This window comes from Astatotilapia calliptera, chromosome 14, assembly GCF_964374335.1.
Source record: "Astatotilapia calliptera chromosome 14, fAstCal68.1, whole genome shotgun sequence".
NCBI classification, from domain to species: Eukaryota; Metazoa; Chordata; class Actinopteri; order Cichliformes; family Cichlidae; genus Astatotilapia; species Astatotilapia calliptera.
In genome coordinates, this window is record NC_137435.1 from 37121024 (window position 1) to 37134757 (window position 13734).

Sequence of the window (13734 nt, forward strand, 5' to 3'; positions counted from 1 at the left end):
TTGAAATATTGTAGGGGGCGCTGTGGAGCCATTTTGGGATATTCAATGAAAATGATCACATAACAACAAAGCCTTCGTCACATTGGAGGTGTGTGCCAAATTTCAAGCCTCTATAAACTTGCCAAGACCCTCAAAAGCCACTTCATCTTTCATCGTGAACAGCGTTGCCACCAGGGTGCGCCGTTCAGTTTAAAGTCACAATTTTTGCACTGAAGCATCACGAGGGACTGATGGTGATATTCACCGCTTTTGAGGTGGCCAGGATGAACCTGTGAAAATCAGTACAACAAAATTAAAGCCATGACATTTCCTGTTGCCACTAGGTGGCGCTGTCCGTATTTCCGACAATGGGCACATCAATCTGTTCAGGGCGGGTCTGACATCATGCCTGTAAAGTCTGGTACTGATCAGACTGGATTTCATTGAGTTATACTAATTTGTTTCTTCATGGCGTGACATCAAAGTTCGCCATGCTGCTGGGGTCACACCCTTTCGCGAAAACTCACAGTTTTCACTGTAACCCAAGACCAACTCCTTAAGGCTTTCCTGGAGAAATTTGAGGCTGCAGATGTCACCCATTACTATACTGTACCCCAAAGTGTAAAACATGACATTTCCTGTTCCCACTAGGTGGCGCTGTCCTTGAGGTCAAATATGGCAGTTGAAATATGTTCAGGGCTGGAGCCTTATCATATGTGTTCACTTTGGTCAAGGTCAGAAAATGTATGACAAAATGAGAGGCAATAAGATTTTCATGGCGAGTCATCGAAATTCGCCATGGCGCCACGGCCTCATAGTATTGTGAAAACTCAAAAGCTCCGCAATTTAACATGGCACAAGGGTGTAGTTGACACTGTCCAAATTTGAAGGTTATGAAATGAAACCCCAAGGAGGAGTTCGCAAAAGTTCGAGGCATGGAAATGGCAAAATTAGAGCCAAAATGTCACCTTCACTTCTAAATTGCGGACTTCCTGTTGGGTTTGCATCAATGGGCCCACTGACTTTTTTGTTCGGCTCGTCATGATACACATGTGTGCCAAATTTCATACATGTAGCTCAAACGATGTGGTCGTAGGGCTGCATTTAACAAGGCATAGGTGGCGCTGTAGAGCCATTTCCCAGTGCTCATATGTAAAACCATTAAAATACAAAATTTTTCACCAGACCTGGCATGTGTGCAAAATTTCATGACTTTTTGAGCATGTTTAGGCCCTCAAAAAGGCCCTTGTTTGGGGTGAATAATAATAATAATAATAATAATAATAATAATAATAAGAAACGGAGCAGATACAATAGGGCCTTCGCACTCTCAGTGCTCGGGCCCTAATAATAATAATAAGAAACGGAGCAGATACAATAGGGCCTTCGCACTCTCGGTGCTCGGGCCCTAATAAGAAACGGAGCAGATACAATAGGGCCTTCGCACTCTCAGTGCTCGGGCCCTAATAATAATAATAATAAGAATAAGAAACGGAGCAGATACAATAGGGCCTTCGCACTCTCGGTGCTCGGGCCCTAATAATAAGAAACGGAGCAGATACAATAGGGCCTTCGCACTCTCGGTGCTCGGGCCCTAATTAGAATGACAAGAACGGAATTTGAATGAAAAGAAATGGATTAGAAGGAAAACCACGGACTTTGAACGAAAACAACTGAATTAGAATGAAAACAACATAATTTGAACGAAAACAACAGAATTTGAAAGAAAAAAACAGAATTAGAATGACAAGAATGGAAGTTGAATGAAAACACCGGAAGTTGAAAGAAAACAACAAAATTTGAAGGAAAACAAAAGAATTTGAATGAAAACAACAGAATTAGAATGAAAACAACATAATTTGAATGAAGACAACAGAATTAGAATGACAAGAACGGAATTTGAATGAAAACAACAGAATTTGAAAGAAAAAAACAGAATTAGAATGACAAGAATGGACGTTGAATGAAAACAACAGGAATTTGAATGAAAGCAACAGAATTAGAAGGAAAACAACAAAATTTGAAAGAAAAAAACCGAATTAGAATGACAAGAAGGGAATTTGAATGAAAACAACAGGAATTTGAATGAAAACAACAGAATTAGAATGAAAACAACAGAATTAGAAGGAAAACAACAGAATTTGAAAGAAAAAAACAGAATTAGAATGACAAGAATGGACGTTGAATGAAAACACCGGAATTTGAAAGAAAACAACATAATTTGAATGAAAACAACAGAATTAGAATGACAAGAATGGAAGTTGAATGAAAACACCGTAAGTTAAAAGAAAACAACAAAATTTGAAGGAAAACAAAAGAATTTGAATGAAAACAAAAGAATTAGACGGAAAAAAAACAAAATTTGAAAGAAAACAAAAGAATTTGAATGAAAACAACAGGATTAGAATGAAAACAACAGAATTAGAAGGAAAACAACAGAATTTGAAAGAAAAAAACAGAATTAGAATGACAAGAATGGAAGTTGAATGAAAACACCGGAAGTTGAAAGAAAACAACATAATTTGAATGAAAGCAACAAAATTAGAAGGAAAACAACAAAATTTGAAAGAAAAAAAAAGAATTAGAATGACAAGAATGGAAGTTGAATGAAAACACCGGAAGTTGAAAGAAAACAACAGAATTAGAATGACAAGAACGGAATTTGAATGAAAAGAACTGGATTAGAAGGAAAACCACGGACTTTGAACGAAAACAACTGAATTAGAATGAAAACAACATAATTTGAATGAAAACAACAGGATTAGAATGAAAAGAACTGAATTAGAAAGAAAACAACAAAATTTGAACGAAAACAAAAGAATTAGAAGGAAAACAACAGAATTTGAAAGAAAACAACAGAATTAGAATGACAAGAATGGAAGTTGAATGAAAACACCGGAAGTTGAAAGAAAACAACAAAATTTGAATGAAAACAATAGAATTAGAATGAAAACAACATAATTTGAATGAAAACAACAGAATTAGAATGAAAACAACATCATTTGAATGAAAACAACTGAATTAGAATGACAAGAACGGAATTTGAATGAAAACACAGGAATTTGAATGAAAACAACAGAATTAGAATGAAAACAACAGAATTAGAAGGAAAACAACAGAATTTGAAAGAAAAAAACAGAATTAGAATGACAAGAATGGAAGTTGAATGAAAACACCGGAAGTTGAAAGAAAACAACAAAATTTGAATGAAAACACAGGAATTTGAATGAAAACAACAGAATTAGAATGAAAACAAAAGAATTTGAATGAAAAAACAGAATTAGAATGACAAGAATGGAATTTGAATGAAAACACCGGAAGTTGAAAGAAAACAACATAATTTGAATGAAAACAACAGAATTAGAATGAAAACAACAGAATTTGAAAGAAAAAAAAGAATTAGAATGACAAGAATGGAAGTTGAATGAAAACACTGGAAGTTGAAAGAAAAAAACAGAATTAGAATGACAAGAACGGAATTTGAATGAAAAGAAATGGATTAGAAGGAAAACCACAGACTTTGAACGAAAACAACTGAATTAGAATGAAAACAACATAATTTGAATGAAAACAAATGAATTAGAATAACAAGAACGGAATTTGAATGAAAACACCGGAAGTTGAAAGAAAACAACATAATTTGAATGAAAACAACAGAATTAGAATGAAAACAACAGGATTAGAATGTAAACAACGCATTTCGAACGAAAACAACAAAATTAGAATGACAAGAATGGAATTTGAATGAAAACAATAGAATTAGTATGAAAACAACATAATTTGAATGAAAACAACAGAATTAGAATGAAAACAACATCATTTGAATGAAAACAACTGAATTAGAATGACAAGAACGGAATTTGAATGAAAACACAGGAATTTGAATGAAAACAACAGAATTAGAAGGAAAACAACAGAATTTGAAAGAAAAAAACAGAATTAGAATGACAAGAATGGAAGTTGAACGAAAACACCGGAAGTTGAAAGAAAACAACAAAATTTGAAGGAAAACAAAAGAATTAGAATGAAAAAAACATAATTTGAATGAAGACAACAGAATTAGAATGACAAGAACGGAATTAGAATGAAAACAAAAGAATTTGAATGAAAAAACAGAATTAGAATGACAAGAATGGAATTTGAATGAAAACATCGGAAGTTGAAAGAAAACAACATAATTTGAATGAAAGCAACAGAATTAGAAGGAAAACAACAAAATTTGAAAGAAAAAAAAAGAATTAGAATGACAAGAATGGAAGTTGAATGAAAACACCGGAAGTTGAAAGAAAACAACAGAATTAGAATGACAAGAACGGAATTTGAATGAAAAGAACTGGATTAGAAGGAAAACCACGGACTTTGAACGAAAACAACTGAATTAGAATGAAAACAACATAATTTGAATGAAAACAACAGGATTAGAATGAAAAGAACTGAATTAGAAAGAAAACAACAAAATTTGAACGAAAACAAAAGAATTAGAAGGAAAACAACAGAATTTGAAAGAAAACAGAATTAGAATGACAAGAATGGAATTTGAATGAAAACAAAGGAAGTTGAAAGAAAACAACAAAATTTGAAGGAAAACAATAGAATTAGAATGAAAACAACAGAATTCAAATGACAAGAATGGAATTTGAATGAAAACAACAGAAATAGAATGAAAACAACATAATATGAATGAAAACACCGGAATTTGAATGAAAACAACAAAATTAGAATGAAAACAACAGAATTAGAAGGAAAACAACAAAATTTGAAAGAAAAAAACAGAATTAGAATGACAAGAATGGAAGTTGAATGAAAACAACGGAATTTAAAAGAAAACAACATAATTTGAATGAAAACAACAGAATTAGAATGAAAACAACAGAATTTGAAAGAAAAAAACAGAATTAGAATGACAAGAATGGAAGTTGAATGAAAACACCGGAAGTTACAAGAAAACAACAAAATTTGAAAGAAAACAAAAGAATTTGAATGAAAACAAAAGAATTAGACGGAAAAAAACAAAATTTGAAAGAAAACAAAAGAATTTGAATGAAAACAACAGGATTAGAATGTAAACAACATAATTTGAATGAAGACAACAGAATTAGAATGACAAGAACGGAATTAGAATGAAAACAAAAGAATTTGAATGAAAAAACAGAATTAGAATGACAAGAATGGAATTTGAATGAAAACACCGGAAGTTGAAAGAAAACAACATAATTTGAATGAAAGCAACAAAATTAGAAGGAAAACAACAAAATTTGAAAGAAAAAAAAAGAATTAGAATGACAAGAATGGAAGTTGAATGAAAACACCGGAAGTTGAAAGAAAACAACAGAATTAGAATGACAAGAACGGAATTTGAATGAAAAGAACTGGATTAGAAGGAAAACCACGGACTTTGAACGAAAACAACTGAATTAGAATGAAAACAACATAATTTGAAAGAAAACAACAGAATTAGAATGACAAGAATGGAATTTGAATGAAAACAAAGGAAGTTGAAAGAAAACAACAAAATTTGAATGAAAACAATAGAATTAGAATGAAAACAACATAATTTGAATGAAAACAACAGAATTAGCATGAAAACAACATCATTTGAATGAAAACAACTGAATTAGAATGACAAGAACGGAATTTGAATGAAAACACAGGAATTTGAATGAAAACAACAGAATTAGAAGGAAAACAACAGAATTTGAAAGAAAAAAACAGAATTAGAATGACAAGAATGGAAGTTGAATGAAAACAAAGGAAGTTGAAAGAAAACAACAAAATTTGAATGAAAACAATAGAATTAGAATGAAAACAACATAATTTGAATGAAAACAACAGAATTAGAATGAAAACAACATCATTTGAATGAAAACAACTGAATTAGAATGACAAGAACGGAATTTGAATGAAAACACAGGAATTTGAATGAAAACAACAGAATTAGAAGGAAAACAACAGAATTTGAAAGAAAAAAACAGAATTAGAATGACAAGAATGGAAGTTGAATGAAAACACCGGAAGTTGAAAGAAAACAACAAAATTTGAAGGAAAACAAAAGAATTTGAATGAAAACAACAGAATTAGAATGAAAACAAAAGAATTTGAATGAAAAAAAACGAATTAGAATGACAAGAATGGAAGTTGAATGAAAACACCGGAAGTTGAAAGAAAAAAACAGAATTAGAATGACAAGAACGGAATTTGAATGAAAAGAAATGGATTAGAAGGAAAACCACAGACTTTGAACGAAAACAACTGAATTAGAATGAAAACAACATAATTTGAATGAAAACAAATGAATTAGAATGACAAGAACGGAATTTGAATGAAAACACCGGAAGTTGAAAGAAAACAACATAATTTGAATGAAAACAACAGAATTAGAATGAAAACAACAGGATTAGAATGTAAACAACGCATTTCGAACGAAAACAACAAAATTAGAATGACAAGAATGGAATTTGAATGAAAACAATAGAATTAGAATGAAAACAACATCATTTGAATGAAAACAACTGAATTAGAATGACAAGAACAGGAATTTGAATGAAAACACAGGAATTTGAATGAAAACAACAGAATTAGAATGAAAACAACAGAATTAGAAGGAAAACAACAGAATTTGAAAGAAAAAAACAGAATTAGAATGACAAGAATGGAAGTTGAATGAAAACACCGGAAGTTGAAAGAAAACAACAGAATTAGAATGACAAGAACGGAATTTGAATGAAAAGAACTGGATTAGAAGGAAAACCACGGACTTTGAACGAAAACAACTGAATTAGAATGAAAACAACATAATTTGAATGAAAACAACAGGATTAGAATGAAAAGAACTGAATTAGAAAGAAAACAACAAAATTTGAACGAAAACAAAAGAATTAGAAGGAAAACAACAGAATTTGAAAGAAAACAGAATTAGAATGACAAGAATGGAATTTGAATGAAAACAAAGGAAGTTGAAAGAAAACAACAAAATTTGAAGGAAAACAATAGAATTAGAATGAAAACAACAGAATTCAAATGACAAGAATGGAATTTGAATGAAAACAACAGAAATAGAATGAAAACAACATAATATGAATGAAAACACAGAAATTTGAATGAAAACAACAAAATTAGAATGAAAACAACAGAATTAGAAGGAAAACAACAAAATTTGAAAGAAAAAAACAGAATTAGAATGACAAGAAGGGAATTTGAATGAAAACAACAGGAATTTGAATGAAAACAACAGAATTAGAATGAAAACAACAGAATTAGAAGGAAAACAACAGAATTCGAAAGAAAAAAACAGAATTAGAATGACAAGAATGGAAGTTGAAAGAAAACACCGGAATTTGAAAGAAAACAACATAATTTGAATGAAAACAAAAGAATTAGAAGGAAAACAACAGAATTTGAAAGAAAACAGAATTAGAATGACAAGAATGGAATTTGAATGAAAACAAAGGAAGTTGAAAGAAAACAACAAAATTTGAAGGAAAACAATAGAATTAGAATGAAAACAACAGAATTCAAATGACAAGAATGGAATTTGAATGAAAACAACAGAAATAGAATGAAAACAACATAATATGAATGAAAACACAGAAATTTGAATGAAAACAACAAAATTAGAATGAAAACAACAGAATTAGAAGGAAAACAACAAAATTTGAAAGAAAAAAACAGAATTAGAATGACAAGAAGGGAATTTGAATGAAAACAACAGGAATTTGAATGAAAACAACAGAATTAGAATGAAAACAACAGAATTAGAAGGAAAACAACAGAATTCGAAAGAAAAAAACAGAATTAGAATGACAAGAATGGAAGTTGAAAGAAAACACCGGAATTTGAAAGAAAACAACATAATTTGAATGAAAACAACAGAATTAGAATGAAAACAACAAAATTTGAACGAAAACAAAAGAATTAGAAGGAAAACAACAGAATTCAAATGACAAGAATGGAATTTGAATGAAAACAACAGAAATAGAATGAAAACAACATAATATGAATGAAAACAGAAATTTGAATGAAAACAACAAAATTAGAATGAAAACAACAGAATTAGAAGGAAAACAACAAAATTTGAAAGAAAAAAACAGAATTAGAATGACAAGAATGGAAGTTGAATGAAAACAACAGAATTAGAATGAAAACAACATAATATGAATGAAAACAACAGAATTAGAATGAAAACAACAGAATTTGAAAGAAAAAAAAAAGAATTAGAATGACAAGAATGGAAGTTGAATGAAAACACCGGAAGTTGAAAGAAAACAACAGAATTAGAATGACAAGGGTCCGTGTACTTTTCGGTATTTGAAGTTTCGTTTCAGAAAGTATAATTTAAAAAAGAAAATGAGACACTTATTTAATTCTCAACTTAAAAAGCTAAAATGAAAAACGTAAAACAATTGTTTTTTTCATTTTGTCCTTTCGCACATCAGAAACGAAAAACCCAAGAAAAAAGAACGAGAAAGGGCCCTTTATTTATTTTGTCTGAACCGGAAGTTTTAGTAGGTCAACAACCTGTACAAGTGATGCGCAAACTTATGGCAAACACTGTAGTGTGGACATCATGACGTTGGAAAAATACTCAGACGTGATCATGGAGATGGCAAAACAAGGCCTGTCATCGGAAATTATATCAGAGCGTCTGTCATATGAACACGGGGAAGTGAGAGGATTTTCTGCGAGAAATGTTAGAAAGTTTTGTGCTGAGCAAATCACTAGCTGTCGACTCTCGGACACACGGTTGGAGCTTGAGGTGACACAAGCTATAAATGAGGTAAGGTACTTTCTTCCTTCACCTTATGACTGTGTATGGTTGTCTTAACTGGGTTGTAAGGGGGTTAGTCTAGACTGTGTGCGCGCGCCCGCGCGTTTTAGCGTCTTGCGGGTGGTGGGTAACGTTAGTTATTTTAAAGATGTCTCTCACTGGTATTTGTACAGTTAATTAGCACAATACTTTAGCTTTACACATTTGCTTTCAGAATAAGCTACTTTACATTTGTTGTTCTAGTAGTAGCATGATCTTTTATTTTAAACAGGTGGGCCCAACATATGGCCGCAAAATGATGAAGGGCTATCTGTCCACAAAAGGGGTACATGCTGCAGAGGGACGAATTGGGTCAATTTTAAGAGAGGTGCATCAACCTTATCATGAAGCAAGACGCCAGGTAGCCTATGTTATTTAATCTTCCACTAGAACTGTATTCCAATGTTCTTTGTCATATTTGTGATATACATCATGTAATGGTAGGGCCTAATTCTGTTTAACAGATGTACGCCCTGCTTTAACAGTTACTTGACTCTTCTTCAAACGTATGATCAAATCTGCCTTTATCCAGTCAGCTGTCATTTATTTTTGTGATTTTTTTGTAAGGGAGCTCGGAATCTTAATCCCACACCGTACCATGCTGAATGCATGGGGCACAAGGTTCACCTGGACCAAAACGAGAAACTTGTAATGTTTGGAGTCACCCATGTTTTAGCTGTAGATGGATTCAGTAAAAAGATTGTGAGTCATTCCACAATGCCAATCAAAAACAACTTGAGCATCTATGAATATGTTTTCAGGTAATACAACCTCTCAAACCATTTATTTCATCTTAAGTGTTTTGATGGACATGTTAGTCATATTGGACATGAGCTGCACCCATATTTACAATTTTTGAATTTAAATTAGACATGCAACAGATGGGTCTGGTTATGTTCCTGAATATAATATATTAAGAACTTACCAAACATTTTGATCAACATTTTCTATTAATGTAAAAATAAATAAAATGGAATTGCACATGAATCATTTAACTACTTTATTGCAATTAATCAGTGTTCATTTATGAATGGAACAAGGTTCTTGGATTTCCACATATCTTTCAATTGTTCTGACATACATCTAAAGTCTGAGCATGACAGTGACATTGCAAAGAAACTTAAGAAATATATGTTGTCCTACTACAACTAAAATATTACCCAAAAAAAACATGAATGAATACATTCAAAATAATAACACCTTTGCTGGTCTTAAAGCAAAATAGTTAATAAATGTTCTTTATTTTTCCTGTACCAGACCTGCAGTGATCACCTATGGTATGTGGGACCAGGTGCGAGTAGACCATGGAAAGGAATTTTATTTAACACTGTTCATGCAAGAGATGCTGTCACATCATCGCTTCAATCAGGAGAGACTGCCTTATTTACAGACCTCATCCACAAAAGTAAGATTTAAGTACCATTAACATCAGCTGAAATTCTTATACTATTACGTGTACTACTACGTACATTTAAGACATGTTTCTTTTAACTCTTTTAGAACCACACAGTTGAAAGGATTTGGCCTGAAATCAACAACCGTGTCAACTACCCACTAAAAACTGCCCTACTCCAGCTGATGGACCAGGAGGAGATAGATATGGAGGATAACCTTGTGCGATACTGTGTGTCCAATCTAACCTGTCAGCTGTGTAACATTGGTCTTGCAAGTGTGGTAGAATCATGGAATGCTCATAGAATCCCAGGTAAAAAAAAAAAAAAAAGTCAGATTGCTTACAACCCTGATAATGAACATTTAAACACCTCCTCTATTTTTTACAGGAAAAGGCATACCAAATCACTTTGCAGAACATGGGTGTAAAAGAAGAATTTCTCCAGAGCTCTTGCCAAATGCACTTGAAGCAGCAGACCTTTACAGGCAGCACTTGGGATCTGCACTCAAAGAATATTCGACTTTTGGAGTTGATCCCTTCACAACCGAACAGGACAAACTTAGAACAGAGAGTCATTTTGCAGAAAAATATCCTGATATTTCACATTTGTTTTTTAGAGCCGTAAATGGTGACTTTATGCCATACAAAGAAGCTCTGCTCTGTCTCATAAACATAACTCAGAGAAATGTATGAACCACTGCATCTGTAAACTGTACAGAACAGACAAAAAAAAAAATCAACTGACTGTAAACATTTGTGTGTACACACTACATTACTCCTCTGCAAAAAAAGATTTCAATACAGAAAATGCAGCTGTTAGACCAGTAATTTGTAGAACTCCGTTGTTACTCTCCCTGCATTTTGCACAGTGCTGTGATGTCTCTTGCCACTGTTCCACACATGTCTTGCAGCCAATAATGCTTCTGCAGCACAGTGAGAACACTGGATCCTCAATGATGTCTGCAAAAGTAAATCAGATAAGTGAGACTGTTATCCATTTATGTTGAATTTAGTTCAAACTATAGGTTCAAAGTCAGTCTTGACATAAATTTACAGACAGCATGCAGAATATTTTTGGTTATTCTGTAATTCCTCTTGTTCACGCTGTTCTGAGAAAGTCCCTGTCTATATTTTTGTCTATAATTGATGAGGGGCAAAATCAGTACATTTTCTCAATTAGCAAGCAAGAAAAATGAAAAAGTTACAGGTACTTGATTCAATATATGCAACTACAGTCCCATTTTAAATGTGAACTTTTTAGTTTTACATTACTGTGAACAGTGTACCGTCACCCATACTGACATTGTAATCAATTTGAAAAGCTATACTTTCATAGTCAAGATTGCAAGGAGAACGCAAATTAAATGTGCATGTAAACTTTTGAATGTTATGTTACAGTAGACCTGCATCTTGATTGTCTGTGCCTAAGTATTTAAATGGACACTGCTGAATAAAGAGCCTATGTTTGGTAAAAAAATGTTTGTCCAAAGTAATGATTGAATGTGGTTTGACATTGTTTTAATTGTAATTAAAATGTTAGTGTAGATGTAATGTATTTACTAAGCAACATTTGAACATACTCATACAAACCACGCAGCTAAATCCCTCCTTGAGTGTCTGCAGCTTGGGGGTTGTGACTTTCTGGGCAACTGCAAGATCAGTGAGCTCTTTGATTGCTGCTGTGACAGCTGGCAGACTTTGAGATGCCAACACCAACTCTTCTATTTTGTCACTCACTTCTCCCAAACTGGCACTGTCATCATCTTTACGGCTGCTACAAATAAAAATGGATAATCAGATGTCAAAGCTACTTACTGGCTTAAAGAAACATCACATCACTTACTGATAGATGATGATTTATGTAGTGATGTCTTACTGCTATTATAGGATTTAAATCAAATTAATTCTTCTATATTGATGTTCATCCTATAGTATATACATATTTATTCACATACCTCAGTTTCTTCCTCTTTGTTCCCTGGAGGCAATTAAAGTCTTGTTCAGGCACAGCAAGAATTTTTCGTGCATTTTGTCTCCAGTACTGTGACCCTACAGATGAAAAACAAAACCAAAGAAACCTGTTTAGAAGCCAATACCATATTACCCAATAAATATTACAAAGAGTCTGGTAAGACATGTCTCTCCATAAGATATGGGCTTTAGCTGTAATATTATGGCTCACCTGTTGTGCCCTCCGACTCCAGAATTGCATTGCCCTGTGCATCTGTCAAAATTATTGGGTTGTAATTACCAATGGCATCTTGCACTTTTCCTACTATCCCTTGAAGCGTAGCCTCAGACTCCAGGAATCGTACAACCACCATTCTATTGGGAATCAACCTCCCACCAACTACATCTGCAAAGTACACTGATCTGTAAAACAAAACATAATAATTTTACATATCTTGTAAAAGACAGCAGGCCACAAATCCATTCAGTGATTGCTATAGGCAAATTGTACTAAAACAGCTTTGCTATTCTTAACAATTCAACTATCCATGCACCTTATGTTTCTTTTTATTTTGCCTGTTCTGTAATTTAATATTCAAGAACACAGACTCATCCTACCTCTGAAATGTTTTGGAGGACATAGGGGAACTTGAAGTAGCCTGCTGTGAACGTGAAGGTGCAGACGCTGCCACAGCTGGTGCTCGCATAAATGCAAAACGCTGCCCGCTGGAACCTGCTGTTGGAATTGACTCCATGTCTTCTCCGTGGACTTCATAGTGACCTCTGGGTGTAAGGTCTAATGCGCTGAAAACACCAGAGACCGCACCGGGGAACATAGCCACGTTTGAATCATCCGTGATGTACAGAGTATGCGCGGATACCTGTTTAAGAAAAGTTTCCGTAAATCACGTTGCTCTGCTAACGTGTTACTCCTGTGCACACGGTTAATAGGCTCTAAAGGCTTACTTATTAGCTAGTAGCCGGTAAAAGTCAATGAATAACTATTTACACATTAGCACATGTGCACAATTCACATATTAGCACAATGAAGACGGCTAGACATAGTATTAGTAAAAGTAGGCCTACATGAAATCACCAAATGTTAACGTTAGCCGTTCCGCAGTAAGGAAGAACAATAACGTTCATAAAAAAACTGCTGAAAGCAAAGTTTGCGAAGTTTACATATCTACCTGAAAGATGCGACCCAGTTTTTCTGCAGTCATGTCTTCGTCCCGGAGTGTCACTCTCTTAGTTTTCCTAAAAACAACATAATGGTCCATCCTCTGTTTATTCCAGTGTAACTTTAAGGCCGTCGATCTCTTGTGTGGGGGACGGTGTGCGCGCGCCATAAGAAAACGCGCAGAAGAAGTACTTCCCGTTTCAGACATTGAAAATGCGTCTATTTTTTTGTTTTTGCGCTAGTATACTTTCATTATTTGAATCACGAAGAAATCCAAAAAAGCACGTCTAATTTTAAGTGTATGACGGCTATTTGTTACCACCGAATGAAAAAACAAGTTATTTTCGCCCATTTTATTCTTTATCAAAAATTTAAAAAATGAAAATTCTTTTAAATATCGTTTTTTCGTTTTGGTTTCTGAAACAAAAC

The 13734-nt window shown here is 33.3% G+C and overlaps 1 protein-coding gene across 1 annotated transcript; it reads right to left on the reverse strand.

Annotated features, from left to right (window-relative positions):
• Positions 1–9767: 9767 nt before the first annotated feature.
• Positions 9768–13370, reverse strand: LOC145419997 (uncharacterized). Its single transcript, XM_080288663.1, has 5 exons — positions 12744–13370; positions 12358–12548; positions 12131–12224; positions 11756–11949; positions 9768–11135 (listed from the first exon to the last, which is right to left on the reverse strand). Exons 1-5 carry the CDS (start codon positions 12959–12961, stop codon positions 10948–10950), a joined length of 885 nt encoding a protein of 294 aa, XP_080144789.1. The 5' UTR covers positions 12962–13370; the 3' UTR covers positions 9768–10947.
• Positions 13371–13734: the final 364 nt, after the last annotated feature.

What these genes read in the sequence shown, in the direction of transcription:
- LOC145419997 (XM_080288663.1), bottom strand. Translation starts at nt 12,961, where the DNA reads ATGTTCCCCGGTGCGGTCTCTGGTGTTTTCAGCGCATTAGACCTTACA. An exon ending in ACAAAGAGGAAGAAACTGAG is followed by an intron (nt 11,950 to 12,130) that starts GTATGTGAATAA and finishes TTTTATTTGTAG; the next exon opens with CAGCCGTAAAGATGATGACA. An exon ending in TAGCTGCGTGGTTTGTATGA is followed by an intron (nt 11,136 to 11,755) that starts GTATGTTCAAAT and finishes TTACTTTTGCAG; the next exon opens with ACATCATTGAGGATCCAGTG.